The following is a 25,242-nucleotide window of genomic DNA, read 5'->3' as shown; positions in this document are numbered from 1 at the left end:
TTGAAGGATCTTAAATATTATTAGCATTTTGAAAAGGGTTAATTTTTTAAACGTAGTTTCAGTCAAAGAAAGACATCTATTTTCACCGATCGTATCGGGTCGTGTTGCCCCCGTACTTTTATACAAACAATAGCCCCTATTTGGCGCGAAAATTTGCTCGGATATTTGTCGGCGGACATGGTCTGTTCTGAGAAGCGAACAGTTTCTGAGAGCGAAGCTCTAAGAAAACTGTGAGCTTCCAGGAACAGATCATGTCAAAAGCCAAATATCCCAGAGTATTTTCGCGCCAAATGGAGGCTATTGTGTTTATTATCCTTCAAATATTTCTCGCTACACGCGCAGTTTTGAAAATTGGAAAATATCACTCGGATATTGCCCAGTTTTAGTCGGGGCATATTCACTCACGTGACGCGTTTAGACCAATCGCGCGCAAGCGAAAATATTCGATGGATTGTAATAATGCATGTTTTGTTATTATAGAAATTTGCTCTGTGGCGCCTCAAAATCGCCAAGACTGTGGAACAGGAGGTAAACAAATATGTGAAAGCAAAGGATGTTGCTTTGACTCAAGCATTTACGGCGTTATTTGGTGTTTTTATGGAAACTCTTAAGTTTTGCATCCTCCTTGGTGTTAATATTACTTTAATATTGATGATGATGATGATGACGACGACGACGACGATGATGACGATGATGATGACGATGATGATGATGACGATGACGATGACGATGACGATGACGATGGCGATGACGATGACGATGGCGATGACGATGACGATGGCGATGACGATGACGATGACGATGATGATGATGTTAACAGTTGGCGTCAATACATATAGGGAGCCTGGATAGCAATTGTTAATTGTTTCAGAATGTACAGTGAAACCCCAATTAAGCGAACCTTCCAGACTGCATGCATGTTTGACGATTGTAAAACATTCAACAGTTTCTCTGCCGGATAAACTTCCAGATTGTTACCTATGCCACCGTGACCAACTTTATTGTTGTAAAATACTGAATTCCCTTAAATCAGGGACCCGCCAGCTGTTTAATGCTCTCTTATTAGAAAAATGAATCAAAGTTTCAATCAACTCTTCTCTTTGTTCACTATTTATTTAATATTAGTTTACCTAAATGGCACAAAATGCTCCCGAAGGGAAGGATGGTGTAAGGAGTGCAGAGCAGGGTTGTTCCCATACAGAACTCAGGATCGTCGGTAACCGGAAAACAAACTGGTTTATTTAATTTCTTGGATTACAGCACTCAGCAGCAATAAGCACAGAAATTTGAATTATTGGGAATTATCCTTGGCCAGTTTCTTCATATACACGTATTTTGTTTTTTACAAAGCATCAAGGTCATCTTAGTTCTCTGAAATAGAATTATTTGAAGCTGTCATAGTCTTCGAGATCACATCGCGTGCGAGGTCAGTAGTAAACCATAAGTTAAGGTCGTGGGCGATAAAGAGGTTTACTTTATCACCCGCTATGCCACCGTACAACTGATACGGCAAAAAATCCTATGGGAAAATTTTTAACTTCACTGAAATCAAATAAATACTCTCTGACTTTTTGTACAAAACATGACTGACAATTAGAGCCATGCTCCGAGTAGTAACCACGCTCCACCTTAGCATATAATTTGTTGTGGCTAACTCCGACTGAAGTTCAATGCCTAGAAAGTTTAAAATCAATGGAATCAAATAAAAGCCCTGGAAGCGACGGCCTCCCAGCTGAATTTTACAAGGTTTTCTGGAATGCCATACATCACTACCTATTAAACGCATTTTGATGCAAAAAATTGTGCACATGCAAAAGCCCTTCTATTAATTGCTAAAAGAAGAGGATTAATCATCCTTTTACCAAAAAAGAACAAACCGGCCAATTTCTTAAAGAACTGGACACCATTTACCCTTCTTAACTGTGATTACAAAATTGCGACTCAATCTATTGCTAGTCAATCGAATGCGTAAAGTTCTACCAAGAATTATTAGCTACGACCAAACCGGTTTTCTGAAAAAACGATTTATTGGAGAGAACATTAGGCTTTTGGATAGTATTATAAATTACACAAATCTGATCAAACAAATTCCTGGTCTTTTATTATTTGTCGACTTCGAGAAACCCTTTGATAGTGTATGTAGAGAGGAGTTTATCGAGAAAACCCTTTGTACCATCCTTGGTTACGTGGATGAAATTATTCTATACTCAGTATTAGCAGCTGGATCCAAAACAACGGTTGGGCCTCGGAGGTCTTCACATTAAGTCGCGGTGTGAGACAGGGCTGTGTCCTTTCCCCATATTTGTTCATTCTATGCGCAGAAATTTTGAGTAGCGCAGTAGAATGATGAAGAGGTTCATGGAATCACGATCTTAGGAACCGAATGCAAAATTTCGCAATACATAGATGATACGTCAATGATCTTGGATGGTTCACAATCCTCATTTTCAAGAACTCTACACTTGTCTGACGCAGTTAATTACGATAAAACGGAAGCCCTCTGGATCGGCTCATTCAAAAACTCAAACACTATATTATTTCCTAACAAACATGTAAGATGGGCTAAAGGAAAAGTTTTCCTGATCAAAATGATGTTTAGTAATACTTTCTTGGCCGCTTCAATAAGCAATATTTCGCAGCAGTGTGATCTGCTACGAGTATTATTAGATGCCCCTAAGGGGTTCTTCAACCCCAATAGGTTTCTGCCATTACGGAACACATAAAGGCTATGCTCACAGGGGCTAGATCCAAATGAGTCCGGCTAATGCCGATCCTGTCCTAGGTTTTGGACCTGCAAAGAGGGCGTGTTTAAAACACGAAATGGCGAAAATGATGCAATGACACTTAACAATGTTATACTGAGAGCTAACCACCTTTTAAGTCAGTGATATTTAGGCTAACCTGTGCGCTATTTAGGCTAACCGTAATGACATTTCTTCGTTTCACCATTAGGTGTTTTAAACACGCCCCTGCAAAGACCAGGTCTAGTTTTGAAACCGCTGGGTCCCGATCGAGTGAACACCTAGGTTCGTCCATTTTCGGGACGGTGGTGCAGTTTTGGCTTCGGAACCGGGCTCAAATGGATGCACCCTCGGAGACCTAGGGGCGGTTAGTGGAGGCAAGGGAAAGTCGAAACAGCGGGGAAAAGTCGGAAGAGAAAATTTGGAGAGAAAGCGGGGAGACCTTGGGGACGGAGGCTTACCGTACCAGTTCCAAAACATCTCTGTGAAAGCTAGCTTCTGATTGGGCAGAAAAATCCTTTGTATTATTCTGCCCAGCCAGTGGACAGTGGGTTCACAATACGGTTTGCGTGTACGAAGCCTACACAAAGGCTAGTATGTTCGGATGTAGTCCGATACCGCTTCGTTTGCTTCTCGCATGAGTAACTACTGGGAAGCGAGATAGAAACAGATAATCTGCCCTCCTTGATCATAATATGATCAAACCCATACTATCATCAAGTTTCTAAAATTAGTGGACACATGCCCGGTTAGCGTTTAAACAGCAGACTTTCATTATCATCATAATATGATAATAATAATAAAAAGAAGAAGAAGAAGAAGAAGAGAAAAAACACTATTCATATTCTAAAGTTTTGATGAAAATAAAAATATTAAAAAGATCCTCAAACACTGTTTCACAAGTTCACGCCATTACTCACTTTCTAAAATTAGCGCACACACGCTTGGCTAGCGTTTAAGCGGCAGTCATCAATGAAGTCCCCCTGTGGAATTTTTTTGGAAGGTGTCCTGGCGCCCCTCACACATGTGTGTACCGACCTTAAAATCTCAAACGAAAGCAATGTTCTAATCCAAGTAATAGTAATGTGATAAGGTTCCTCATTCTTTTCTGAGAGCTTGTCGGCTAGGCGTTTGAGAATTTGCGAAAGTAATTACAATCGGCTCCCATCCCAACGCTGGTTCCAGAAACTAGGGGAGTGAAAGATCCCATTTCAACGTCTAGCACCCTCTGTTGGTACTTCCGCTTTTTCTCCTCCTCCTGCTCCTTAAAGATTGAGGACATTGCTTTTCCCTGGTTACACTTGGAGTTAAAATGCGTTGGCTCTGACATCGAAAAATGCTGTAACTCCTTGAGACCAACAGCCCCCTGCCTTCATGTCTAGTCTTGCATTTTGCCTCCGGACTTGTCACCGCACTTCTGAAGTTGAATCGTTCATTATCGGTTGTAGTTGTGGTTCGACTTCAACGTTGGTGCAAGCCTTACCAGGAAATGAGGTAAGTAGGTTGCAAACGCCATCGTATCTCTGCGCCACAAACCCTCCCTTTTTCTTGTTTATTCAGCACCAACTGATCAACAAGGGGCAATGCGGTGAGCCACGAGCTCGCACCCTTGTCTCTCGATTGGTTGACTGACCGCAGCAGATCTGAGGGTAGAGTAGAATCAACACTTTCCATTCTCGATTTCACTGACGCAGTTTTCAAAGCTTGATGTTGTCTTTTTAACTCCTCCGTGCAATTCTCGCCTGCCACCATGAACGTGCTCTGTGCGGTAATAGAATCTACGTGCGATGCTGTTATTGTCGTGGAAGCAGCAAACTGTTGTGGAGCTTCAAACCGTAAGTCAGGTCCGCCTAGCCCTCCTTGAGTGGATGTCAAGTAACAAGCTGGCGCAGATAACTAGGTAATAATAATAATAATAACAATAATAATAATAATAATAATAATAATAATAGTAGTAGTAGTAGTAGTAGTAGTAGTAGTAGTAATAGTAATTGAAAAGATTTTTACAGGGTAACCACTTCAGTTATAAAACTAATATCAATGTGGGCCCTGTATAATAAAAAATTATTAAAATAAGAAATAAAAATGCTCAAAACGCTAAAAATTTAATAGTTAAAAATAATTGCACCCTTGTAATAAAACAAACGTTTTGCAACTTCTAGCCCAATTATATCGATTAAGAAGATTCGTGCCACCCCTAGTAAAATAAGGGTGTATGGCACCACGTCTTGTAATAAAATAGTTTTATTTTATTTTTAAAATTAAACATATTCCTTGTCCTTGAGGCATTTATTGAAAAGTTCTTTTATATGCTCCTCACGTTTCTCAGAGAGCGGCTTCCATCCTAATCGATCTATAATGACATCACTCTTCATTTCTTGAGAGTTTTTGAGGATGATACGGACATGTCTCCTTTGCAAGCGTTCGATCCTCAGTTGATTCTCATGACTACAGCCGTGTCAGGTGACATCGCAGTACTCTAGTGGTACTCAGCTTCTTGTTTATCTTAAGAATAGAAGTACTTTGGAATAAAGGGCTGTTTTTATCAGTCCCTGACAATCGCTCTGTGTTCTGAGATTTTAGATACTGCCTATAAGATCTTTAACACAGATGACATTTAAAAATCCAATCTCCAAGAGTATTGCTTTGCATGCGGCATCATCTAAACTCTGCTGATGGTGGAGTTGGATAATATGTCACCTCAGGCCTGTTTACTTAAAACTGTTCTTAGACCCTAGAATGAGTAATTGCTATAAAAAACAATCCATGATCAACAATTTGAAAATTAAAACAGGGAAAATTAGGCAGCGGTCAGCACAGTGCAATACTCCATATAATTAAATTATGGATCGCAAGATTTGACTTGCAGGTCGCGGGACTGTAGAAAAAGAAAGAAATTCCGCACAAAACTACTGGCAATCAGGTGACTTTCATTTTTGGAAAACAAGCCCTGTTCTTATAACTGAATGCGTGATTACCAAAATTAAACTGACGCATCATTAACAATTTGATATTTAAAACAGGGAAACGACATCGGTCAGCACATTGCAATAACCAGAAATTAAATTGTGGATTGCAAGATCTTTTTTTTTTTTTTTTTTTTTTTTTTTTACTTACAACACTAACTCTATTTACATTATATTGCTCTAATTATTTACACTATTTAAATTACAATAACTAAACAACTTACATTACTAACAAATACAGTTACACGACTTACACAATTAAGAAATACAGTGACGACAAGGGGCAAAGAAAAAAAAAATGAGAAGAAAAATAGCTAGTTATCATTACAGCTTGACGTTGTAGTACAGAAACATAAAAAAACAGACCAAAGGCATGTGGTACATTATAAGTAAAATGAGTTATGCATCTGACAGGAGATTAGAAATAGATTAATGGGTAGGAGATAGATAACCCTACAGAAAATATAACCTAAAATATTAATTAAATCCTCATATATCCTGTAAGAGGTTTCCATTTCTTCGTGTCTCCACTTTTTGTTTCTATCTCATATTGTAATTTTAGTGTGCATACGAAAAGCGTAAGATTTGGATGATCATTTTTTGTTTTAGCGAGCCATATGTGATATCGTGCTAAGAGAAAGCAGTAATTTATAAGAAGCGCAAATTGAGAGATATCTGGCCTCAGACCCAAAGCAGTAATATTTGTCAAAGCATAATCTCTAGGAAGTAAATTTAAGTTTTTCAGCCATTCAGTAAGTTTATTCCAAAAGTGAGATGTTTGGCGGCATGACCAAAAAAGATGAATTATTGACTCAGAGGAGGTGTGACAAAAACTGCACTTTTCATCGCCCTGTAGACCTATTCTAAATAAAAAGTTATTGGTTGGTACACGTCTATGTAAGAATTTAAACTGAAACTCTATCAGCTTAGTGCTCTTTGTGCATTTTTTAGCTAAAAGATAGGCAGCATTCCAATTTATGTTGTCATTTATTGGTAGGCCACAATCCTCTAGCCACTTCTTTTGACTTGACTCTGAGGTTAAACTCTTGTTACTAATCAGTTTTTTATATATTATTGTAGTTGCTTTTTTGACCTGCAAAATTCTTGTTGTAAGTGGCTCATATTCGTGGTCGGTGTTCTGTAAATCTTGAAAATTAGAATCAGTCCGAAGAGACTTTACAGCCGATATTAATCCGTAGAAGCTGAGAGGGCGAGGGTCTATTTCATACTTACAGCGGAAATCATTTAACGAGAGAAAGTTGTTGTCCGGTCCTAAAAGATGTTTCACCCGAGTTATTCCCTTGGTGAACCAATTTTAAAAAAAAACTGTTTTGTTGGCTATCTTTATTAGGGAGTTATGCCAAAGTTGTTGATCCAGAAAGTGATCTTTCGATGTTATTTCAGGTTCAAAGTTAACTTCCGCCCAGATTCCTAATAGTTCTTTTAAAAAGGCATCCGAAGTTGTTATTGTCGATAAGGTGTCTCTAACGTTGAGGTTGTAGGAAAAAAAGTTTTGACAGCCATATTTTTTTAGGGTTATATCAAAAAAGATTTTCCATTTTCCCTTATTGTTGTTATCTAAATATTTTTTAATCCATGTGGTTTTGAGGGATTTATTGAAGGAACTAATATCAATCATTTTTAGGCCACCACCACCGAAATCATTGATCATTACCTTCCGTTTTATCTTGTCGCCTTTACCATTCCATAGAAAAGTGTAGAGTAAATCATTTATTTCTTTTAAAACCCTGTAGTTTGAGCGAAGAGGCGAGAGTAGATAAACCAATTGGGAGACCACTAGTGATTTGATAACAGTGATTTTCCCTAACAATGTGAGTCGGCGGTATTTCCAGCATCTCAGGATTTCTTTCACTTTTTCAAGTTTCTCATTGTAGTTTAAAGAGGCAGATAGTTCGGGATCTGTTGAAATCCATAGACCTAGGGATTTTACTTTGTCTTTTGGCCATTTAAGCTCTTTTTCTGATAACAGAATTTTATCACTTCCAATACTTGCGCCAATCCATAGAGCTTCCGTTTTCTTATCATTGAGTCTGAGGCCAGAGACTTTGCTGAAATCGTCAAGCATTGCAAGGGATGAAAGAAGAGATTCACGTGACCCGTCTAATATTAGTGTTGTGTCATCGGCATACTGACTTAACTTAATTTCCACATTATTTACAGAGATTCCCTTTATATTAGTATTTTTCCTAATTGCCGTGGCCAGCACCTCTGCCGATAGGATAAATAAATAAGGTGAGAGCGGGCAGCCTTGCCTAACACCTCTTTGAATTTCAAAAAAAATTACTTGCCCATCCATTATTCAGAATACAGCTTTCAGTATGACTATACAGAATTTTCACCCAGTTAATTAGCCAAGCACCAAAACCGTAGGATCTTAATGTTCCATGTATGAAGGACCATTCGAGAGAATCAAATGCCTTTTCAAAGTCAATAAAAAGTAACAGGCCCGGGATATTCTTTTCTGTGGCATATTGGATAATAGAGTCAATGAGTCTGATATTTTCGCCTATAAATCTGCCCTTCAAAAATCCTGTTTGATCATGATTGATAAGGTTTGGAAGTACTAATTTAATTCGGTTTGCAACAGATTTTGCTGCGATTTTGTAATCAGTGTTCAAAAGGGTAATAGGCCTCCAATTTTTGATGAAGTATAGTTCCGCATCTTTTTTTGGAATTAGTTTTATAACCCCTCGTCTTTGTGTTACTGAGAGGCAGCCAGAGTCAAAAGCATAGTTGAGGGCCGAGATTAAAAAAAAAGAAATGTCTTTCCAAAAAACTTTGTAGAATTCGGCGGGAAGTCCATCCGTGCCTGGCGTTTTGTCAGACTCCATCTTCTTCAGGAAACATTCCTTTTGAGTTAAGGGGCCTTCACATAAAGTTTGTTCTTCATTGGTCAAAGAAGTGGAGTTCACTTCAGAGAGGAATGTTGACTGGATGCTGTCGGGGCTTTTTGACGTATAAAGATTTTTATAAAAAGCCGTACATTCAGATAAGATATCTCTGTCTGTGGTGACAAAGTCGGTGTCATTAATTTTTAATTGACTAATTGTTCCTTGTTTACAGTGCCTTTTTTCGAGATTTAGAAAATATCCGGAATTCTTTTCGCCCTCGTTGTACCATTGCGTCTTTGACCTAATGATAGCGCCTTTGGTTCGATACTCAAAAATGTTTTCTAGCTCTTTCTTTAAGGTAAAAATTCTTTCAGCAACAATATGATATGAGGGGTTACTATTGCTTGCATTGTCTAAATGTTTTTCTAACAAGGCGATTTCGCGTTCCAACATTTCTTCGCGTTTCCTTGTTGTCGCGTTTTTGTATGCAGCATAAGATATTGATTTTTCTCGCACCTTTAATTTAATCATCTCCCAAAGCAGAGCTGGGTTCACTGAGGTGTCGTCTTTGTATTGTTTCACAGTGCTTTCAATTGTTGTTTTAATTTCTTGGACATATCTCATTTCGGATAAAAGGGACGTGTTCAGCTTCCAAAAACCTTTGCCTCTGGGGTTCGAGTGTAAAGCTAGATTCAGAGTAATCATCGAATGATCCGTTTTGAAACCAGGAAAAATATCTGCATGGGTCACATCACATAAAGATGATTCACTTACTAGAAAAAAATCGAGTCGGCAATGTATGACTGGTTGGTTTTGGCGCCAAGTATATCTCCTGGCTTCTGGGTTGAAAAGTCTCCAAGTATCAGTCAAACCAAGATTTTCAGAGAAATCTCGAATCACTTTTAAGGCATTTTTGTGTGTTCTGGCAAGGCCACCCCTCTTGTCTTTTTCGACGTCAAGAACTAAGTTAAAGTCCCCACCAATTATGATTTCACCACATTTAAAGTTTGATAAATGATCGAAAAAAACCTGAAAGAAGTTTAGATCGTCTTCATTCGGAGCGTAGATGTTAGCCACAGTCAGACGCTTACTATCAGCAACAATATCACATATTAAAAAGCGTCCATTCGGATCCGAGAAAACCTTGTGGATCTGGCAATTGAAATTATTATTGAAAAGAATACCAACCCCTGCTTTGTTGCTGCTGCAGCAGCTGAAGAGCGCTTTGTACCCCCATTCACAAGACCATATATCGGTAGTTTCTCGAGAACAATGGACCTCTTGCAGCATATATATAGATTGCTTTTTCGCTCTCAGCCAGTTAAACACCTCTTTTCTTTTGGCATTGTTTCCCAATCCCCTGACATTGAGGGAAACTATTTTCAGATCTGTTGTATTGTGAGTAATGAAGGAGGCTGAGTTGACTGTTTTGCATTTTCACAATAAAAGATATCTAAATGACCACATGCCTTTAAACTATTGTTAATTAGATAGATTTTTATGCCCTGGAGACAGTAAAACGAAAACACACACAAAATGAATAAAATTACTAAAGGACTTATGGTGGAGAAATTAGGCAACTTGATTGCTTGCTACAGCAAAAAAGAGAAAAAGCCTGCAACTCTATTAGCCCGTTTAAGTTGCCGACCGCCTCTAATTGGTGAAAAGCATATTGGCAATAACGAAACTGCGAGAAGTTTGAACAATTTACCGGTCAATCTGAACAAGGTTTATTTAGTGTTAATTAAATAGTAAATTTTTGCCCGATCGGCCACAATTTACCTCTGATATACAATTTATCCGGTTGAGATTGGCTGAAGGAGGCAGCAACTCCATTTTTCCTGGCATCCTTAAAAGCTCCCATCTGTACTTTGCGACGGGTAATGATTTCCTGGGGAAGGTCTCGGAACATTTGAAAGTTAGTGCCTTTAAGCCGGTGACCCAGTAAAAAGATCTGTTGACAGTCTTTATATCTAAGGAAACGGGCCAGAATAGGACGCGGATTTCCATCCTTGCTTTTTCCGATGCGATGTACTCGCTGAATTTCTACATTCCTTGCATCCCTATAACCAAGATCACGTTCCAGAAAAGTTCGGAGAACTTCTTCGGTGTCTTCACTAGTGCGGCCGCCTATTTCTGTCGATTCTTCTATGTTCGTGAATTTGATATTCTCCCGGCGAGAGTAGGCTTCTAAGTAAAGATTTTTAGTGTGGATCTCGTCTAACAAATCCCCATTTTTCTGGCATTTTGTCGTGAGCTCTGCTAATTGAGTTTCATAGAGTCGATGCACCTTCTCCATAGCTTCTGTCTTATCCTTGAGTTGTTGTCCAGTAAAGTTGATCCCTTCTTTTAGATCGTCAATATCTTTCTTCGCTGTTCTTTGGAAATCTTCTAGCCTTTGGGTTCGTTTCTCTGAGTTCTCGAGATTGGCTTCAATTTTCTTCACGGCGGATTCTATTGAATCAAGCTTTTCCAGCTTTGCTAAGATTGCTTGTAGAGTTGCACCAACATCTTGTGTCATACTGAGAGCTGTCATTATTTCGTCTTCGTGATGCGTTGGCGAGGAGTATGGCTTCGTTTTTTTGATTTCCGGCGAAAGAGATGATTCGTCGGAAGAGTCTGAGGATATGGTTTTTCTTTTGCTCAAAAACTGACCGAAAAAAACGGCCATTTACCAAAAACAGAGCAGAAAGATCGGCGGGCGGCAGCAACGCACGTCTTTACGTCGCCATTACTCGACCCAGTCCTCGGATTGCAAGATCTGACTTGTATGTCACAGGACTGTAGAAAAAGAAAAGAAATTCCACACAACAGCACTGGAAACCAGGCGACTCACGTGTTTGAAAAACATATACAAGCCCTGGAATTTAGCCGTATAGTTCTCCCGCGGTGTCTTATTATAACAGATCCTCGGCAGATTGATTACTCTGTAACATAATAAGGATCAACAATTCAATTTCTCTGTGGTAGATATATACCCCAAAAAAAGTTTGTGTTTTTTTTTTTTTTTTTTTTCGTTCTTGTCTGAATAAAGTTAAACTTGCGGTCAAAATTACATATAAAAGTAAAATGTGCGACGGCCGGTGAACAAACATCTTTTTTTTTAGGAGGCATCAGATTAAGGGATGCAACAGACTTGAGAGCTAAAAAGCCTTCTTCAATATTTCGGAAAGAGCTAAGATCTTGGAATTTTATTTCTTGTAACAGTGTTGCCGGCAGATGTTATTTTTTGGGGGCTAGGGGCATGATATCCTTTACCTCGCTTGTGTTTGTGCCGCTTAAAGAGTAAGAACTGACCGCATTATGATTATTGAAAATCTTTGCTTTTTTTCGTCCTTGTCCGAATAAAGTTAAAGTTGCTGTCAAAATTACATATACAAGTAAAATGTACGACGGCCGGTGAACAAACATTTTTTATTAGGACGCATCAGATTAAGGGATGCAACAGACTTGAGAGTTAAGAAGTCTTCTTCAATATTTCGGAAAGAGCTAAGATCTTGGAATTTTATTTCTTGTCATAGTGTCGCCGGCAGATGTTATTTTTTGGGGGCTGGGGGCATGATATCCTTTACCTCGTTTGTGTTTGTGCCGCGTAAGGAGTAAGAACTGACCGCATTATGATCATTGAATTTTTTTTTTTTTTTTTTTTTTTTTTTTCGTCCTTGTCCGAATAAAGTTAAAGTTGCTGTCAAAATTACATATACAAGTAAAATGTACGACGGCCGGTGAACAAACATCTTTTTATTGGGAGGCACCAGATTAAGGGATGCAACAGACTTGAGAGGTAAGAAGTCTTCTTCAATAATCGGAAAGAGCTAAGATCTTGGAATTTTATTTGTTGTCATAGTGTTGCCGGCAGATGTTATTTTTTGGGGGCTAGGGGCATGATATCTTTTCCCTCGCTTGTGTTTGTGCCGCTTAAAGAGTAAGAACTGACAGCGTTATGATTATTGCAATTGCGGCGATCTAAGCTTTCGTTTCATTACCTTAGTTATAGTATTTTCAGAATCAGAGAATCGATGTTTTAAGCTTTCGCGCCAGTGCTTGTAACTTAAGCATCACGAATTACTGAGTTTTGCTGACAGTTTTAAAACAATCTTAATTCAAGATTAGCTTCGATCATAATCTGTCTTCTTTTGGTTTGCAGATGAAACACGGCAAATTACCGCTGTCCTTAGTGATTCCTTTAATTTTTGCAATATGTATTTACACCTCAACCGGCCCTGAAAGTTTCCGAAGAGATGGCAAATACAATACAGTAAATCTCGCGTATTTTGTTAACAATCCTTCGCACCGGTTAAATGGCGCTGTTCTGGTTAGCTTCATGGTCTTGAGCCCCATAGAATGTGCTTATCAATGCATTCATAATCAAGATTGTTACTCATTTAATTTCGCTGCAACTTTACTTGACGGAAGACATTCTTGTGAGCTGCTGAATACTGACAAGTTTCTCAACTCGGAGGATTTAGTTTGCCACGATGGCTTTGATCATTATAATATCAAGGTAAGAGTCACACGTTTTTGTTCTTTAACAATTCCAGCTTGTTTTAGTTTTGTGAAATATTCTTACTCGTTCTGGATCATTTGTAGACAAGTGATAGTTTGGAAACAAACGTTACTCGTTCATAATCAAAGATTTGACTGACTTTGCAAAACCCATTTCGAAGACTTGACAGGTTGTTTTCGAACCAGAACTCACTCTTTCAGACTAGCAAAATTCGTTGTCAATGTGCCTGCCGAAATGTCGTTATCTTCGCACCAAAAGACTCATGAATAAAAGTCTTGCATACAATAATATTATTTGATAATTTAGGATAACCGCAGTTGCTCATAGAATACCTGTTATACAGATTACAGAAAAATATTTTCTATTCAATAAAGACGTTTTTGCTCTAGACATACTGCAATTTATTATAAAATGCCCTATACTGTCTCAGTTGGCACAGGGTCAGCGGGGTTACTCAGTGTTTATTCAGAAATAAACTCCAGCGAGAGTGATCCTTCTCACTTTTTACGAATTACGTTTTTAGTAACAGACATTTTTACAATTCTGAGAAAGTTTCACTGTATTTTTCCACACACACCTTGCATGAACAACCCTTGTCAACATGGAACTTCTTTCTGTCGACCGATTTACAATGGAGATGACTATCAGTGTGTTTGCAAAGCAGGTTTTACCGGAAAGCACTGTGGAGTGGGTCAGTTTAATTTACTTTTGTCTGATATGTACGCAATTTCCGATCTGAGAGTGGTATCAAAAAACATAACTCCGGCATGCGCATAACAGGAGTCTACCATGGTTTTTGCTTCACTAATTGACTCGGTAATGCATAACAAACTGATTTCCAAAACCGAGCGATAGCAGTGTAAAATTAAAATCACTCTGACCAATCGCAAAGGACACAGACAATCTAGTGAAACAATCAAAACTCGAAGTAAATACACACGAAGTGCGAAACACGGGAAAACATCTGATAGAGTCACGATTGGTTAATTTTGGTTTTACTTCTGATTGGATGACCAACTGGCGCGATTTTTTAAGCCAATCGTGTAACGTAGTGATGCATAACCAAAGGGAATTGCAAGTGCGTTGGACACTTAAGCATCACGCAGATTAGCCATTCCCCATCAAGAAACAGTATTTGTCACTTAAACCAAAACTTGAGATATTTTAAAGTTTTTGGTATTATTATCATTTTGGTTAATTCTTGTATTGGTTTTAAAATTACAAAAGTGATATAACTATGACACAACATGTGCACATTAAATATAAATCTCAGAAAATTTCCTGAAAAATAGTGAATTAATAATATGCATTTACATCAGTAAGGCATGCCTATACTCCCTTTACACTGGTCTGTTTTCTTCAAAATTTCTGGACGTCTTAACAAAGTGAACCGGCAAATATTTTTACGCAGATATCAACGAATGCGCCAGTAATCCTTGTTTAAACGGAGGAGCGTGTGCAGACCAGGTTAATGGATATGTTTGTAGCTGCCCAGCTGGCTGCACAGGCGTACACTGCCAAACTGGTAAGTACAACATATGACATGCATGTCTTGTTATAACAATTCTGTATTATCTGGCTCAAATACACCGAGCGATGAAGCCACCCACAACATAACGGTTTAAAAATAACCCACAGAAAACAGGCGCGCTGTAAGGTTAGAAGCTAGAACTCGAAAAAGATGTGAAAACACTCGCCTTTCGGTTTGAGTTAATTCCCAAAGCATTTCTTGTTCTCTCAGACTTCCACTCGTGTTTCTGTAACTCAACAGAAACACGGGACATGTTTTCTATTTCTTAATTAATTGAAAATCGCTTAACGATCTTAAGTATTATTAGCATTTTTAATAAGGTTAATTTTTTTAACGGTAGTTTCAGTCAAAGAAAGGCATCTATTTTCACGGATCATATCGCCGGGGTCGTGTTGGTAAGAGAACCCGTACTTTAATGCAAACAATAGCCCCTATTTGGCGCGAAAATATGCTCGGATATTTGTCCTCGTGACATTGTCTGTTCTGAGAAGCGGACAATTTCCCGAGAGCGAAGCTCTAAGAAAATTGTGAGCTTCCGCGCCAAATGGAGGCTATTGTGTTTGTTATCCTTCAAATATTTCTCGCAACACGCGCAGTTTTGAAAATTGGAGAATATCAATTGGATATTGGCCAGTTTAAGCCGGGGAATATTCAGTCACGTGACGCGTTTAGACCAATCGCGCGCGAGCGAAAATATTTGATGGATTATAATAATGCATGTTGTTTTGTTATTACAGAAATTTGTTCTGTAGCGCCTCAAAATCGCCAAGGCTGCGGAAAGGGAAGTAAAGAAGAATGTGATAACAGAGGATGTTGTTATAACTCAAGCATTCGCGGCGTTCCTTGGTGTTTTTATGGAAACCCTTAAGTTTCGCATCCTCCTTGGTATTAATATTACTTTAATATTGACGATTATGATGACGGCGACGACGATGACGATGACGATGACGATGACGATGATGATGATGACGATGACGATGATGATGATGACGATGACGATGATGATGATGACGATGACGATGATGATGATGACGATGACGATGATGATGATGACGATGACGATGATGATGATGACGATGACGATGATGATGATGACGATGACGATGACGATGATGATGATGATGATGATGATGATGATGTTAACAGTTGGCGTCAATACATATAGGGAGCCTGGATAGCAATTGTTAATTGTTTCAGAATGTACAGTGAAACCACAATTAAGCGAACCTTCCAGACTGCGTGCATATTTAAAGATTTTATAGCATTTAACAGTTTCTCTGCCGGATAAACTTCCAGATTGTTACCTTAGCCATCGTGACCAACTATATTGTTGTAAAATAAGATTCACTTGAATCAGAGACCCGCGGGCCGTTTAACGCTCTTCTATAGGAAAAATGAATAAACGTTTCACTCAACTCTTCATTTTGTTGATTATTTATTGAATACTAGTTTACCTAAATGGTACAAAATGCTGCCGAAGGGAAGGATGATGTAAAGAGCGTCAATGCACAGCAGGGTTGTTCCCATACAGAACTCAGGATCATCCGGTAACCGGAAAACAAACTGGTTTATTTAACTTCTTGGATTACAGCACTCAGCAGCACTAAGCGCAGACATTTGTCATTGGGAATTATCTTTGGCCCGTTTCTTCATATACATGTATTTTGTTTTTAACAAAGCATCAAGGTCATGTTAGTTCTCTGAAATAGAATTATTTGAAGCTGGTATAGTCTTCGAGATCACACTGCATGCGAGGTCAGTAGTAAACCATAAGTTAAGGTTGCAGGCAATATCACCCCCGATGCCACCGTACAACTGATACCGGCAAAATCCTATGGGAAAATTTTTAACTTCACTGAAATCAATAAATAGTTTCTGACTTTTTGTACGAAACATGGCTGACAACTAGAGCTATGCTCCGAGTAGGAACCACGTTCTACCTTAGCATATAATTTGTTGTGGCTAACTCCGACTGAAGTTGAATACCTAGAAAGTTTGAAATTAATGGAATCAAATAAAAGCCCTAGGAGCGACGGCCTCCCAGCCGAATTCTACAAGGTTTGCTGGAATGACATACATCACTATTTAACGCATTAAATTGTGCATATGCAAATGGTCTTCTACCAATTACTCAAAGAAGAGGACATAGGGATTAATCACCCTTTTACCAAAAAAAGAACAAACCGGCCAATTTTCTTAAAGAAGTGGAGACCAATTACCCTTCTTAACTGTGATTACAAAATTGCGACTAAATCTATTGCTAGTCAAATGCGTAAAGCTCTACCAAGAATTATTAACTACGACTAAACCGGTTTTCTAAAAAAACGATTTATTGGAGAGAGCGTTGGGCTTTTGGATAGTATCATAAATTACACAAATACCGAACAAATTCGTGGCCTTTTATTATCTATCGACTTCGAGAAACGGCCTTTCATAGTGCCGGTAGAGTGGAGTTTCATTTATCGAGAAAACCCTAAAATATTACAACTTTGGACCATCCTTGCCGTTTTGCGTGGATGAAATTATTCTACGCTGATATTAGCAGCTGTATCCAAAACAACGGCTGGGCCTCGGAGTTCTTCACGTTAAGTCGCGGTGTGGGGCAGGGCTGTCCCCTTTCCACATATTTGTTCATTCTATGCGCAGAACGTTTGGATAGTACAGTAAGAAATGATAAAGAGGTTCATGGAATCACGATCTTGGGAATCGAATGCAAAATTTCGCAATACTCAGAAGATACGACAGTGATCTTAGATGGCTCACAATCCTCAATGTCAAGAACTCGATACTTGTTTGAAGCATTTGGCTCTATGTCCGGCTTGAAAGTTCATTACGAGAAAACGGAAGCCCTCTCGATCGGCTCATTCAAAAGCTCTAACAATATATTATTTTATAACAAACATATAACATGGGCTGATGGAAAAGTCTACGCCTTAGGAGTCTGGTTTTCGACTTTAGAAGAAAACGCTTTTTACGTTAACTTTTCCGAAAAAATAGAGAAAACAAAAAACATCCTAAACAGCTGGTCTTCTCATGAGACGATTAACTCTTCTAGGTAAAATCACGATCATAACATGTTTAGCAGTATCTCATATTGTGCATGTTCTATCCTCTCTCTCAACGCATCATGCACGATGCACTTAAAGAAATTAATACCCTGCTCTATGATTTTGTTTGGAATAGTAAAGGGAACAAAGTCGAAAGGACAGAAATGTTCAATGATTATGATAACGGAGGCCTCAAGGTGATAGATATCCAAAGTTTGAATACATCTCTGAAAATGAGGTAGGTACAAGGATACTTAAATGACGACAAGCTTTTCGTAGACTTCCACCTCCAGAAGTACGGAGGAAAAGTAATGTTCTTAAGTAACCTTTAACCACAGGATGTTCCTCATCTAATCTAAGAGACCATTTCTCGAGAAAAATTACACTGAACAACAAACAACACCAACACTGGACTAGTTTGAACTACAGAGAGAAAAACCTTGATTTTAACTCCATGTGGCACAACTCACTGATTAGAATAGATAACCGACCTTTCTTCTATACATCTTGGCTTAAGGCAGGGGTTATTATACTTAGCATTTGTCGCTAAGTATAATATTAAAACCAACTACCTTGAGTATTTTAAAGTAATAGCAGCCTTAAAACAAGTCAAGAAAGTATGCTCACCTCCCTAGGATAACCCATCTACAAATGACATAGCGTCTTCTGTGCATGTCGTACTCAATATTAACAAAGAATCTTACAGACGCCTTGCGCTAGACAAAGCCTCTACACCATTATAGAGTCAAGTAAAATGGCCTTCTGAGAGGGACATAGTGGGAAATTCGACCGTTAATTGGCGAAACTCTTACTATCTGCCTTTCCTCTGTACAAGAGAAACAAAGCTCAGAGTATTCCAGTTTAAGTTTCTGCATAGACGAATAGCGACAAATGACTTTCTCTGCAAGATAGGCTTAAACCAAGTGGACTCTTGTTCCTTCTACGGGGAAACTACCGAAACTTTGGTCCACTTGTTTTGGAACTGCAAACATACCTAAGCAGTTTGGAAACACTTCAGTACTTGTATGGATTTCCCAAATATTTGTAAATTAATCGTTAAGACTTTTTTTCTCTCCCTCTTTCTGCCTAGGTTTAGTCGAAAATGTACATCATATGTACAACTAAACCACCTGCTACTTATTGCTAGACATTACATATATACCTGTAAATTAAAGAACTCCATACCTAGGCTGCAAGTATATATACAACCTCCATGAACATTGAAAAAAAATAGCTCTAGATCAAAGGAAGTGGGACCCCTCGAAGGACGCCCTCCAGTGTCAGAATAATTAATATATCCATAATACGAAAATAAAATTTCAAGAAGTATGCGGTATGAAATGTTGCTATTTTAAGTATTAGTATAACTATATGCATAAGTAAGAATTTGTCAATAGTAGTACATGAATTGCAAGTTGTTGTATTGTTGTATAGCGTAAGCGACAGAACTTTATAACTTGTTCTTCGATTGTTTCGACCAGCTATTTCGCACTCGCGTTCCTCGGCAAATGGCTCTTTGTCGTGAATTTAGGAATAGTTTACTGATGGCTTCCCAGTAAGGAAAATGTGCTTCCGGACGTGTTCCTGCCACTTTCTAACCTCGCTCGTAACTACGCTTCAGCCTTCTTCTTCTACACACAGAAAGACCTCACTACACGTATCAACCCAAAACCCTAAATATGCAAATGCAAGGTGCAAAATGAGAGAAAGGGAAAGAAAACTATTGGATGAAGATTGATTACGAGGGCATAGAACAGAACTGGTTACGCAATAAAAGAATATAGGTTACGTCATAGGTGCTACAGAATAAATAAAATTTTAAAAGCTGATCCTATGGGAAGTAATTAAGCAGCTATTTAACGAATACGATCACACCTTAATAAATTTAATTCTAAATACTAGGCTTTCCATGACAGTGTCAAGCACGCAACTCATCGTACGATCGGATTGATGTCCGCCTGCACAACCAAGAGCGATAACTTGAAAACCTTTCAATGCGACTCTGGTCAAAAGTCTTACACATTGAAATATATACGATTCATAAAACCTGTCATCGGGTTGTCAAAAATATATAGTAGGGGGGCGGCAATAAAAAATGCGGGTAATCAAGGCAGGCCGTTCCTCGCAGCTTCGCCGCTTTGTGCGCTCGCTCTCAAATTGCTTAAAAAATTGCTTAAACCGCCAAGCTACGCAAGCTAAATTAGTTTCTTTGAAATAGTGTGTAGCGACCAAGAGAGTCGCGGGTGCGAACATAGACAGAGAGGCCTAAAGAGATAAAAGAGAAATTGGGATTTGATTATTTTTTCACGAGGAAAATGGGGATTTTGGTCACTGCTATTTGGGTCACTGGGGTTGAAGGGTGGTAAGGGGTCCTGGTGTAGTGCGCTGGGGCCACCAGGTGCACTTCGCAAATGCCAGGAAATGCCCACCGTGTCATAGGCTCTGGCACCAAGTCGGCTGTCGCATGTCCTCGCACGTCCTTATCGATTACGGATACCAGAAACTCTAACAAGCAATGTTACATGGGGAACAGCACAACTACTTGCCTAACTCCAAATGATAATTTTATCACATGGCTCATGAAGCGAGGCAATAGTGGCTGCTCGTGACCGTGTGACATGGTGAAGGAGAGTGTCTAGCCCTATACCCACTTAGCGTTATGGTCAAAGTCTAATCTATTTGCGTCACTGGGATTTAGGTCACTGGGATTTAGGTCACCGGGTTTTGGGCCATGGGATTTAAGTCACTGGGATTTGGGTCACTGGGACTTGGGTCACTGGGATCTGGGTCACTGGGATCTGGATCACTGGGATCTGGGTCACTGGGATCTGGGTCACTGGGATCTGGGTCACTGGGATCTGGGTCACTGGGATCTGGGTCACTGGGATTTGGGTCACTGGGATCTGGGTCACTGGGATCTGGGTCACTGGGATTTGGGTCACTGGGATTTGGGTCACTGGGATCTGGGTCACTGGGATCTGGGTCACTGGGATTGGGTCAATGGGGTTTAAGTCACTGGGATTTGAGCCACCGGGACTTGACTCACTGGGATCTGGGTCATTGAGATCTGGGTCGCTGGGATCTGGGCCACTGGGATCTGGGCCGCTGGGATTTGGATCACTGGGACTGAGAATCACAAACAATTAAGGTAGGAATGGGACTGGAGTTATGGCACAAAATAGACTGGGAAAGCGAATTTGGTCTGTGAAATGGAATTTATTCCCCACCTCCCCACTTTCAGTACCCTTCAAACAGTGTAGTTTCTTTGACTAGCCGTGCAAACACAATCAGTATTTCACATAGCTGATTTTTACCTTAAACACAGCTTGCTGGTCTTTGCTGTATAGTATTTACTTGAAGCATTACTTCGCAACATTTCATTTTCATATTCATTCATGGATTCCGGTTAAAAATAAGTTCTGTTGATTTTGTCCTCAGGGGTGTCAACATGGACTTGTGTTGCACCAAGGTTCACCGTAGCTATCGCTACGCCAGCAGTTGCTTTTCCTTTCCATCCTGCCGTACGTCATCTTGGATAAAGCTCCGCTTGATCACAAACGTCAAAATATCCCTTTTGCAGATGTCCTATACAAGCCCATTGACGACCAACAAAACACGCAACTCACAGACGAACTTTCGTTGAAAAGAAAACTGTTGACAACGAGGGAAATATATTTACTAATGATATTTCTCTTTTGGCAGTACTTTGTTGAGTCTCTTTCGTTGAAGTCCATCATTACCACTCTTGCATTTCCAAAGGCACCCTTTAAGCCACGTGACCACTTTGATTATTATGTACTGTCTAACAACATTGCTAAGTTCCTGAGTCGTTGCTATATTCTGGTGCTCTCATTCATGTGCTCAAGTGTGGTTCGTCACGTGCAAATCAAGAAGACATGGATCTTGGCGACAGTTGGTTTGGCGTTGATGTTTCTTTTCGTGTTTGAGTCATGGTATCGTTTCATTCCCTATGTCGAAGTTATTGTGGTTCTGTGCTTTATAATGGGACTTTGTACCGGATGTATTTATGCGTCTTCTCCTCTGGTAGTATCTGAAAAGATCACGGATGTCAGGGAAAGAGAATTTGCTCAGGGTTTGCTCCAAGTGGGTGCACTTGCTGGGGAATTCGCTGGCGGGTTCCTGGGACTACATGTGGAGCCATATTTGAAAAATCACTGCATGTCCGAACTCGGCCTAGGATATTACTGTTTGACAAGGTTCTCCAGTGTAACAGGCTGGACTAAAAATGTACATTGCTGACAAAAGCATATCATCATTAAATATTTCTATGCACGTAATCAGAAAACAGATCGTAGCGTTAGTTAGCTGCCGCCTCTAATCTTGTATTTGTAACATTAATAGCGTTCTTTGGTACTTGAACTGTTTTCAATAATTAAAGAATCATTATTCAACATTAAGGCGGGGGTTAATCTAAGATTCTGTAAAAAAAAAATCGAACACGTTTGTTTTTACCGGAATTTGAATCTTAAGGTATTGAAGTTTTATTTTGAGAAGCATTTGTTACTGGAAGTTCAAAGCTCGTTTTCTCAAAACGAGGTACATGTATTTTTGCCTTTGAGAAGAGATATTCTGGAAAGGATTTGTCCACGTGAGCTGACATTTTCAGGATTTGTTGTTCTAAGGGACTGAGCAGTAATACCTGGAGTGGTGGGCTGGGAAATAGGTGAAATATGCCCTAAAACTAAGTCATACCCCCCTCTCGTTAAGCAAAAATTAATTTCAACCCTACTTCACAGATTGACAATATTAAGGCTAACCTCCCCCTTTGAAAAAAGTCTCCTCCCATTGATTCCCTCATACCTAGTTTACTTGTTGGAGTTCTTCCTCTGGTACAAACATCACTTAAGACCTTTTTCCCTTAGATACATTTTCAGCTGCTTGTTGGTAAGCGCTTTTACATCTTTTTCAATTGTCCAAGAAATAAGCGGAAGAGGGTTGCTTTCTCTTACTCTTTTTTTGGCTTTTGCATCGAGGAACTCAAGGTGCTGTACATAACTTTTACATGCAGTCTCGTCCACGTTGTACTGGGAACATACCAGGCGAAGTAGCATCAAGGGTTGGAACTGGAGAACGTTGGACAGGAACACCTCTTGCCCTACCACGAACATGGTCCTCTTTTAATTTCTGAAGCTTTTCAAACAAGGCATTCCCACACATATTACATTTTACATCCAACCCCCCCCCCCCCCCCTCTCTCTTGCTGTCATTTTCTCCTATGCCCCCACCCCCTCTAATTTTCCAGCCCGCCCTCCAGGTGATTATTGCACAGTCCTAGAGTAAGTTTTGAGTTTTAAGCATAGAACTTTCCCATCCAGTGCATTTTGTCGAAATTATGCATTGAAACGTATGCTGGATTTTCTGGATCAGAATTTTTTCAACTTTTTAAACTTCTCTATGCTTAAACCAGTAAGCTATTTGTCTTCTTTTAAAATATGCAAAAAATATTCATTTTGATCAGTTCTTGTGGGAGTTATCCTCTGGCATTCCTTAGCAGGTGGCAGATTTAATCAGCCGATGTCGGGTTACAATACAGTTCTAATGCACAAAAATATTTTTTTCATAATCTTTGTTCTTTAAGCTTTCTAAAAATGTATACTTTGCCATGGTTTGGAATTAAATCCTAACCGTGAAAAAGTCTGAAAAACTGGTGTGCTTTTAGGTAAACCCCCGCCTTAAAAGATTGTTATATATATATTAATGCCCATGTATTATGAGGAGCCCTTGACATCTGTTGTTTATATTGGGTGCTTTCTATTTTATCATATCGACTAGTATGTCCATTTGAATGACCTTTTTGCGATCAAACCAGGCCAACAGAGAAAAATGACTCTATAGCCATTTTCAGTCTATTCCTTCTCCAATCTCAAACATAAGTGAAACCCTACTGAGGAGAGGTAGGCCATTGAACTTCTCAGTGGGGGAGGGAGGGGTGGCTTTTACGGCCACTGAACCTTGTCCGACCGGTGAAAGAGGGTCTCAATGGGGGGAGGGGAGGGGTGGCTTTTACGGCCAATGAACCTTGTCCGATCGGTGAAAGAGGGTCTTGGTTAGTGGCTTTTACGGCTAACGGTTACTTTGTAACATATATTTTCCAATTTTTACGCCTGACGGCTAAACTTGTGGCCCGTTTTACGGCTAAGGATTAACCCCATTTAGACCCTCGTCAAAGTGGGTCTCCTTCAAAAGTAGTCCATATTTCCCGAATATTCTCGGTTGGACCAAAATTTAGAGCGAAATTCAGTCGGGAAATTTTAGCATAATGGAAAGAGCCCATTATTTGGCAAATTGCCACGATGCCCATACAGTCATGGTATTCCTCGTCATTCGTCCTCAACAGATATCATGTGATATACCCCGAGTTGCAAAGATGGCCGTTTTGCAAAACACTAAAAACCACTTCATCTTTCAGCTGGAAAAAAGGACGCGTTTTTCTTTCGGCAACAAGATGTGTTAAAATTGTTCCTGCTTTATGCATAACATCTCTCAGTTTGGTTGAAATAAATTTGTTTGTCAGTAATGTGATATCGATTAATTCACGTGTAGGGAAAATTCTTCCAGCTAGGGCTGTTAAACCACAAGCTTAAAATTGCGCGACCCATAGACACCGGGAAATTAATGTTCCAACAATTTTCTATTTTGATGAATGCGAGTGTCTCACACGCGCCTCCATTTCTTCAAACTACCTTGCAAAGAAGCTTTAACACCGGATGGCTTCCTTCCCTATCTTCGCTCTTCCTGCTATTGGCGATTTATTAACTCTGAATCTTAACAGGCCTAGCAAAAAACACGCAACGTCGCAATACTGTGGCTCTTTCAATTGGTGCTCCAGTGCTTGCAGGAGTCTGGGTAATTACATCTACGTTCTCGATTTTGTTTTCCATTTTCTGGATGCATATGATTCAGAATAATGAAAGCTTGGTACGTTATTTCGTGCACAGCGAGCTTTGCCAGCGAGTCGCTGCCTTTCTCTGTTCTGTTTCTATTCGGCCTGTATACTACTGCACTCCCTGCATCATTTAAACAACGTATGGTGGCCTTAATTAAGTAACCGAAAAAAGGGCGAGGTCTAAGACGGAACCGAGTTTCTTTTAACGTGTATGCAAATTGGTGTGTTAACGGTAAATGCAAATGAAGTTTTCCTGACCAAAATGATGTTTAGTAATACTTTCTTGGCTTCGATAAGCAAAATTTCGCAGCAGTGTGACCTGCTACGGGTATTATCAGAAGCCCATAAGGGGTTGCTCAACCCCCGATAGGTTTCTGACATTACGAAACACATAAGGCTATGCTCACAGGGGGCTAGCTCCAAATAGGTCCGGCTAATGCCGATCCTGCCCAAGGTTTTGAACCTACAAAGAGGGCGTCTTTTAAACACGAAGTCTTCCTTGGGAAGACCAAGACTCATTTGTCAGTCATCGCTGACGTGCGTGGGTCAAATTCAAAATGGCGGGTGATTTGACTAAACGATATCCTGATCCCAGAGGTTTTTCTTGGTTTTTCTTCTTTTCGCGAGAAAAACCTCTGGGACCAGAGTAACTAAACGAGAGCCCTAAGCTGTAAGTGAATTTAAGTGCCTT

At 39.6% G+C, this 25,242-nt stretch overlaps 3 protein-coding genes and 1 pseudogene across 3 annotated transcripts; 2 read left to right on the top strand and 2 right to left on the bottom strand.

The window, feature by feature from the left end:
• Positions 1 to 3,661: 3,661 nt before the first annotated feature.
• On the bottom strand, positions 3,662 to 9,183 carry LOC149097437 (uncharacterized; annotated as a pseudogene).
• Positions 8,747 to 11,729, bottom strand: LOC149097436 (uncharacterized). Its single transcript, XM_089279203.1, has one exon. It carries the CDS (start codon positions 11,228 to 11,230, stop codon positions 10,304 to 10,306), a length of 927 nt encoding a protein of 308 aa, XP_089135329.1. The 5' UTR covers positions 11,231 to 11,729; the 3' UTR covers positions 8,747 to 10,303.
• A 1,886-nt stretch (positions 11,730 to 13,615) lies between these two features.
• LOC110041771 (uncharacterized) lies at positions 13,616 to 16,019 on the top strand. The gene is made up of 3 exons (XM_020747101.2): positions 13,616 to 13,757; positions 14,478 to 14,591; positions 15,335 to 16,019. Exons 1-3 carry the CDS (start codon positions 13,649 to 13,651, stop codon positions 15,463 to 15,465), a joined length of 354 nt encoding a protein of 117 aa, XP_020602760.2. The 5' UTR covers positions 13,616 to 13,648; the 3' UTR covers positions 15,466 to 16,019.
• Positions 16,020 to 21,043: 5,024 nt separating this feature from the next.
• Positions 21,044 to 22,842, top strand: LOC110041802 (uncharacterized). Its single transcript, XM_020747133.2, has one exon. The coding sequence runs from the start codon at positions 21,326 to 21,328 to the stop codon at positions 21,902 to 21,904; it is 579 nt and encodes a 192-aa protein (XP_020602792.1). The 5' UTR covers positions 21,044 to 21,325; the 3' UTR covers positions 21,905 to 22,842.
• The last annotated feature ends 2,400 nt before the right edge of the window (positions 22,843 to 25,242 follow it).

The sequence above is a fragment of the Orbicella faveolata genome, unplaced genomic scaffold (genome assembly GCF_042242905.1).
Source record: "Orbicella faveolata isolate gen_17 unplaced genomic scaffold, um_ofav_v1 contig_47, whole genome shotgun sequence".
NCBI lineage: Eukaryota > Metazoa > Cnidaria > Anthozoa > Scleractinia > Merulinidae > Orbicella > Orbicella faveolata.
This window is presented reverse-complemented; position numbering and strand designations above follow the sequence as displayed.

Bases quoted from the DNA above. Each gene is read 5' to 3' on its own strand.
- LOC149097436 (XM_089279203.1), bottom strand. From the start codon at position 11,230: ATGGCCGTTTTTTTCGGTCAGTTTTTGAGCAAAAGAAAAACCATATCC.
- LOC110041771 (XM_020747101.2), top strand. From the start codon at position 13,649: ATGAACAACCCTTGTCAACATGGAACTTCTTTCTGTCGACCGATTTAC. The intron at 13,758-14,477 runs GTCAGTTTAATT...ATTTTTACGCAG, and splicing joins CGGAAAGCACTGTGGAGTGG to ATATCAACGAATGCGCCAGT. The intron at 14,592-15,334 runs GTAAGTACAACA...TTGTTATTACAG, and splicing joins AGGCGTACACTGCCAAACTG to AAATTTGTTCTGTAGCGCCT.
- LOC110041802 (XM_020747133.2), top strand. From the start codon at position 21,326: ATGATATTTCTCTTTTGGCAGTACTTTGTTGAGTCTCTTTCGTTGAAG.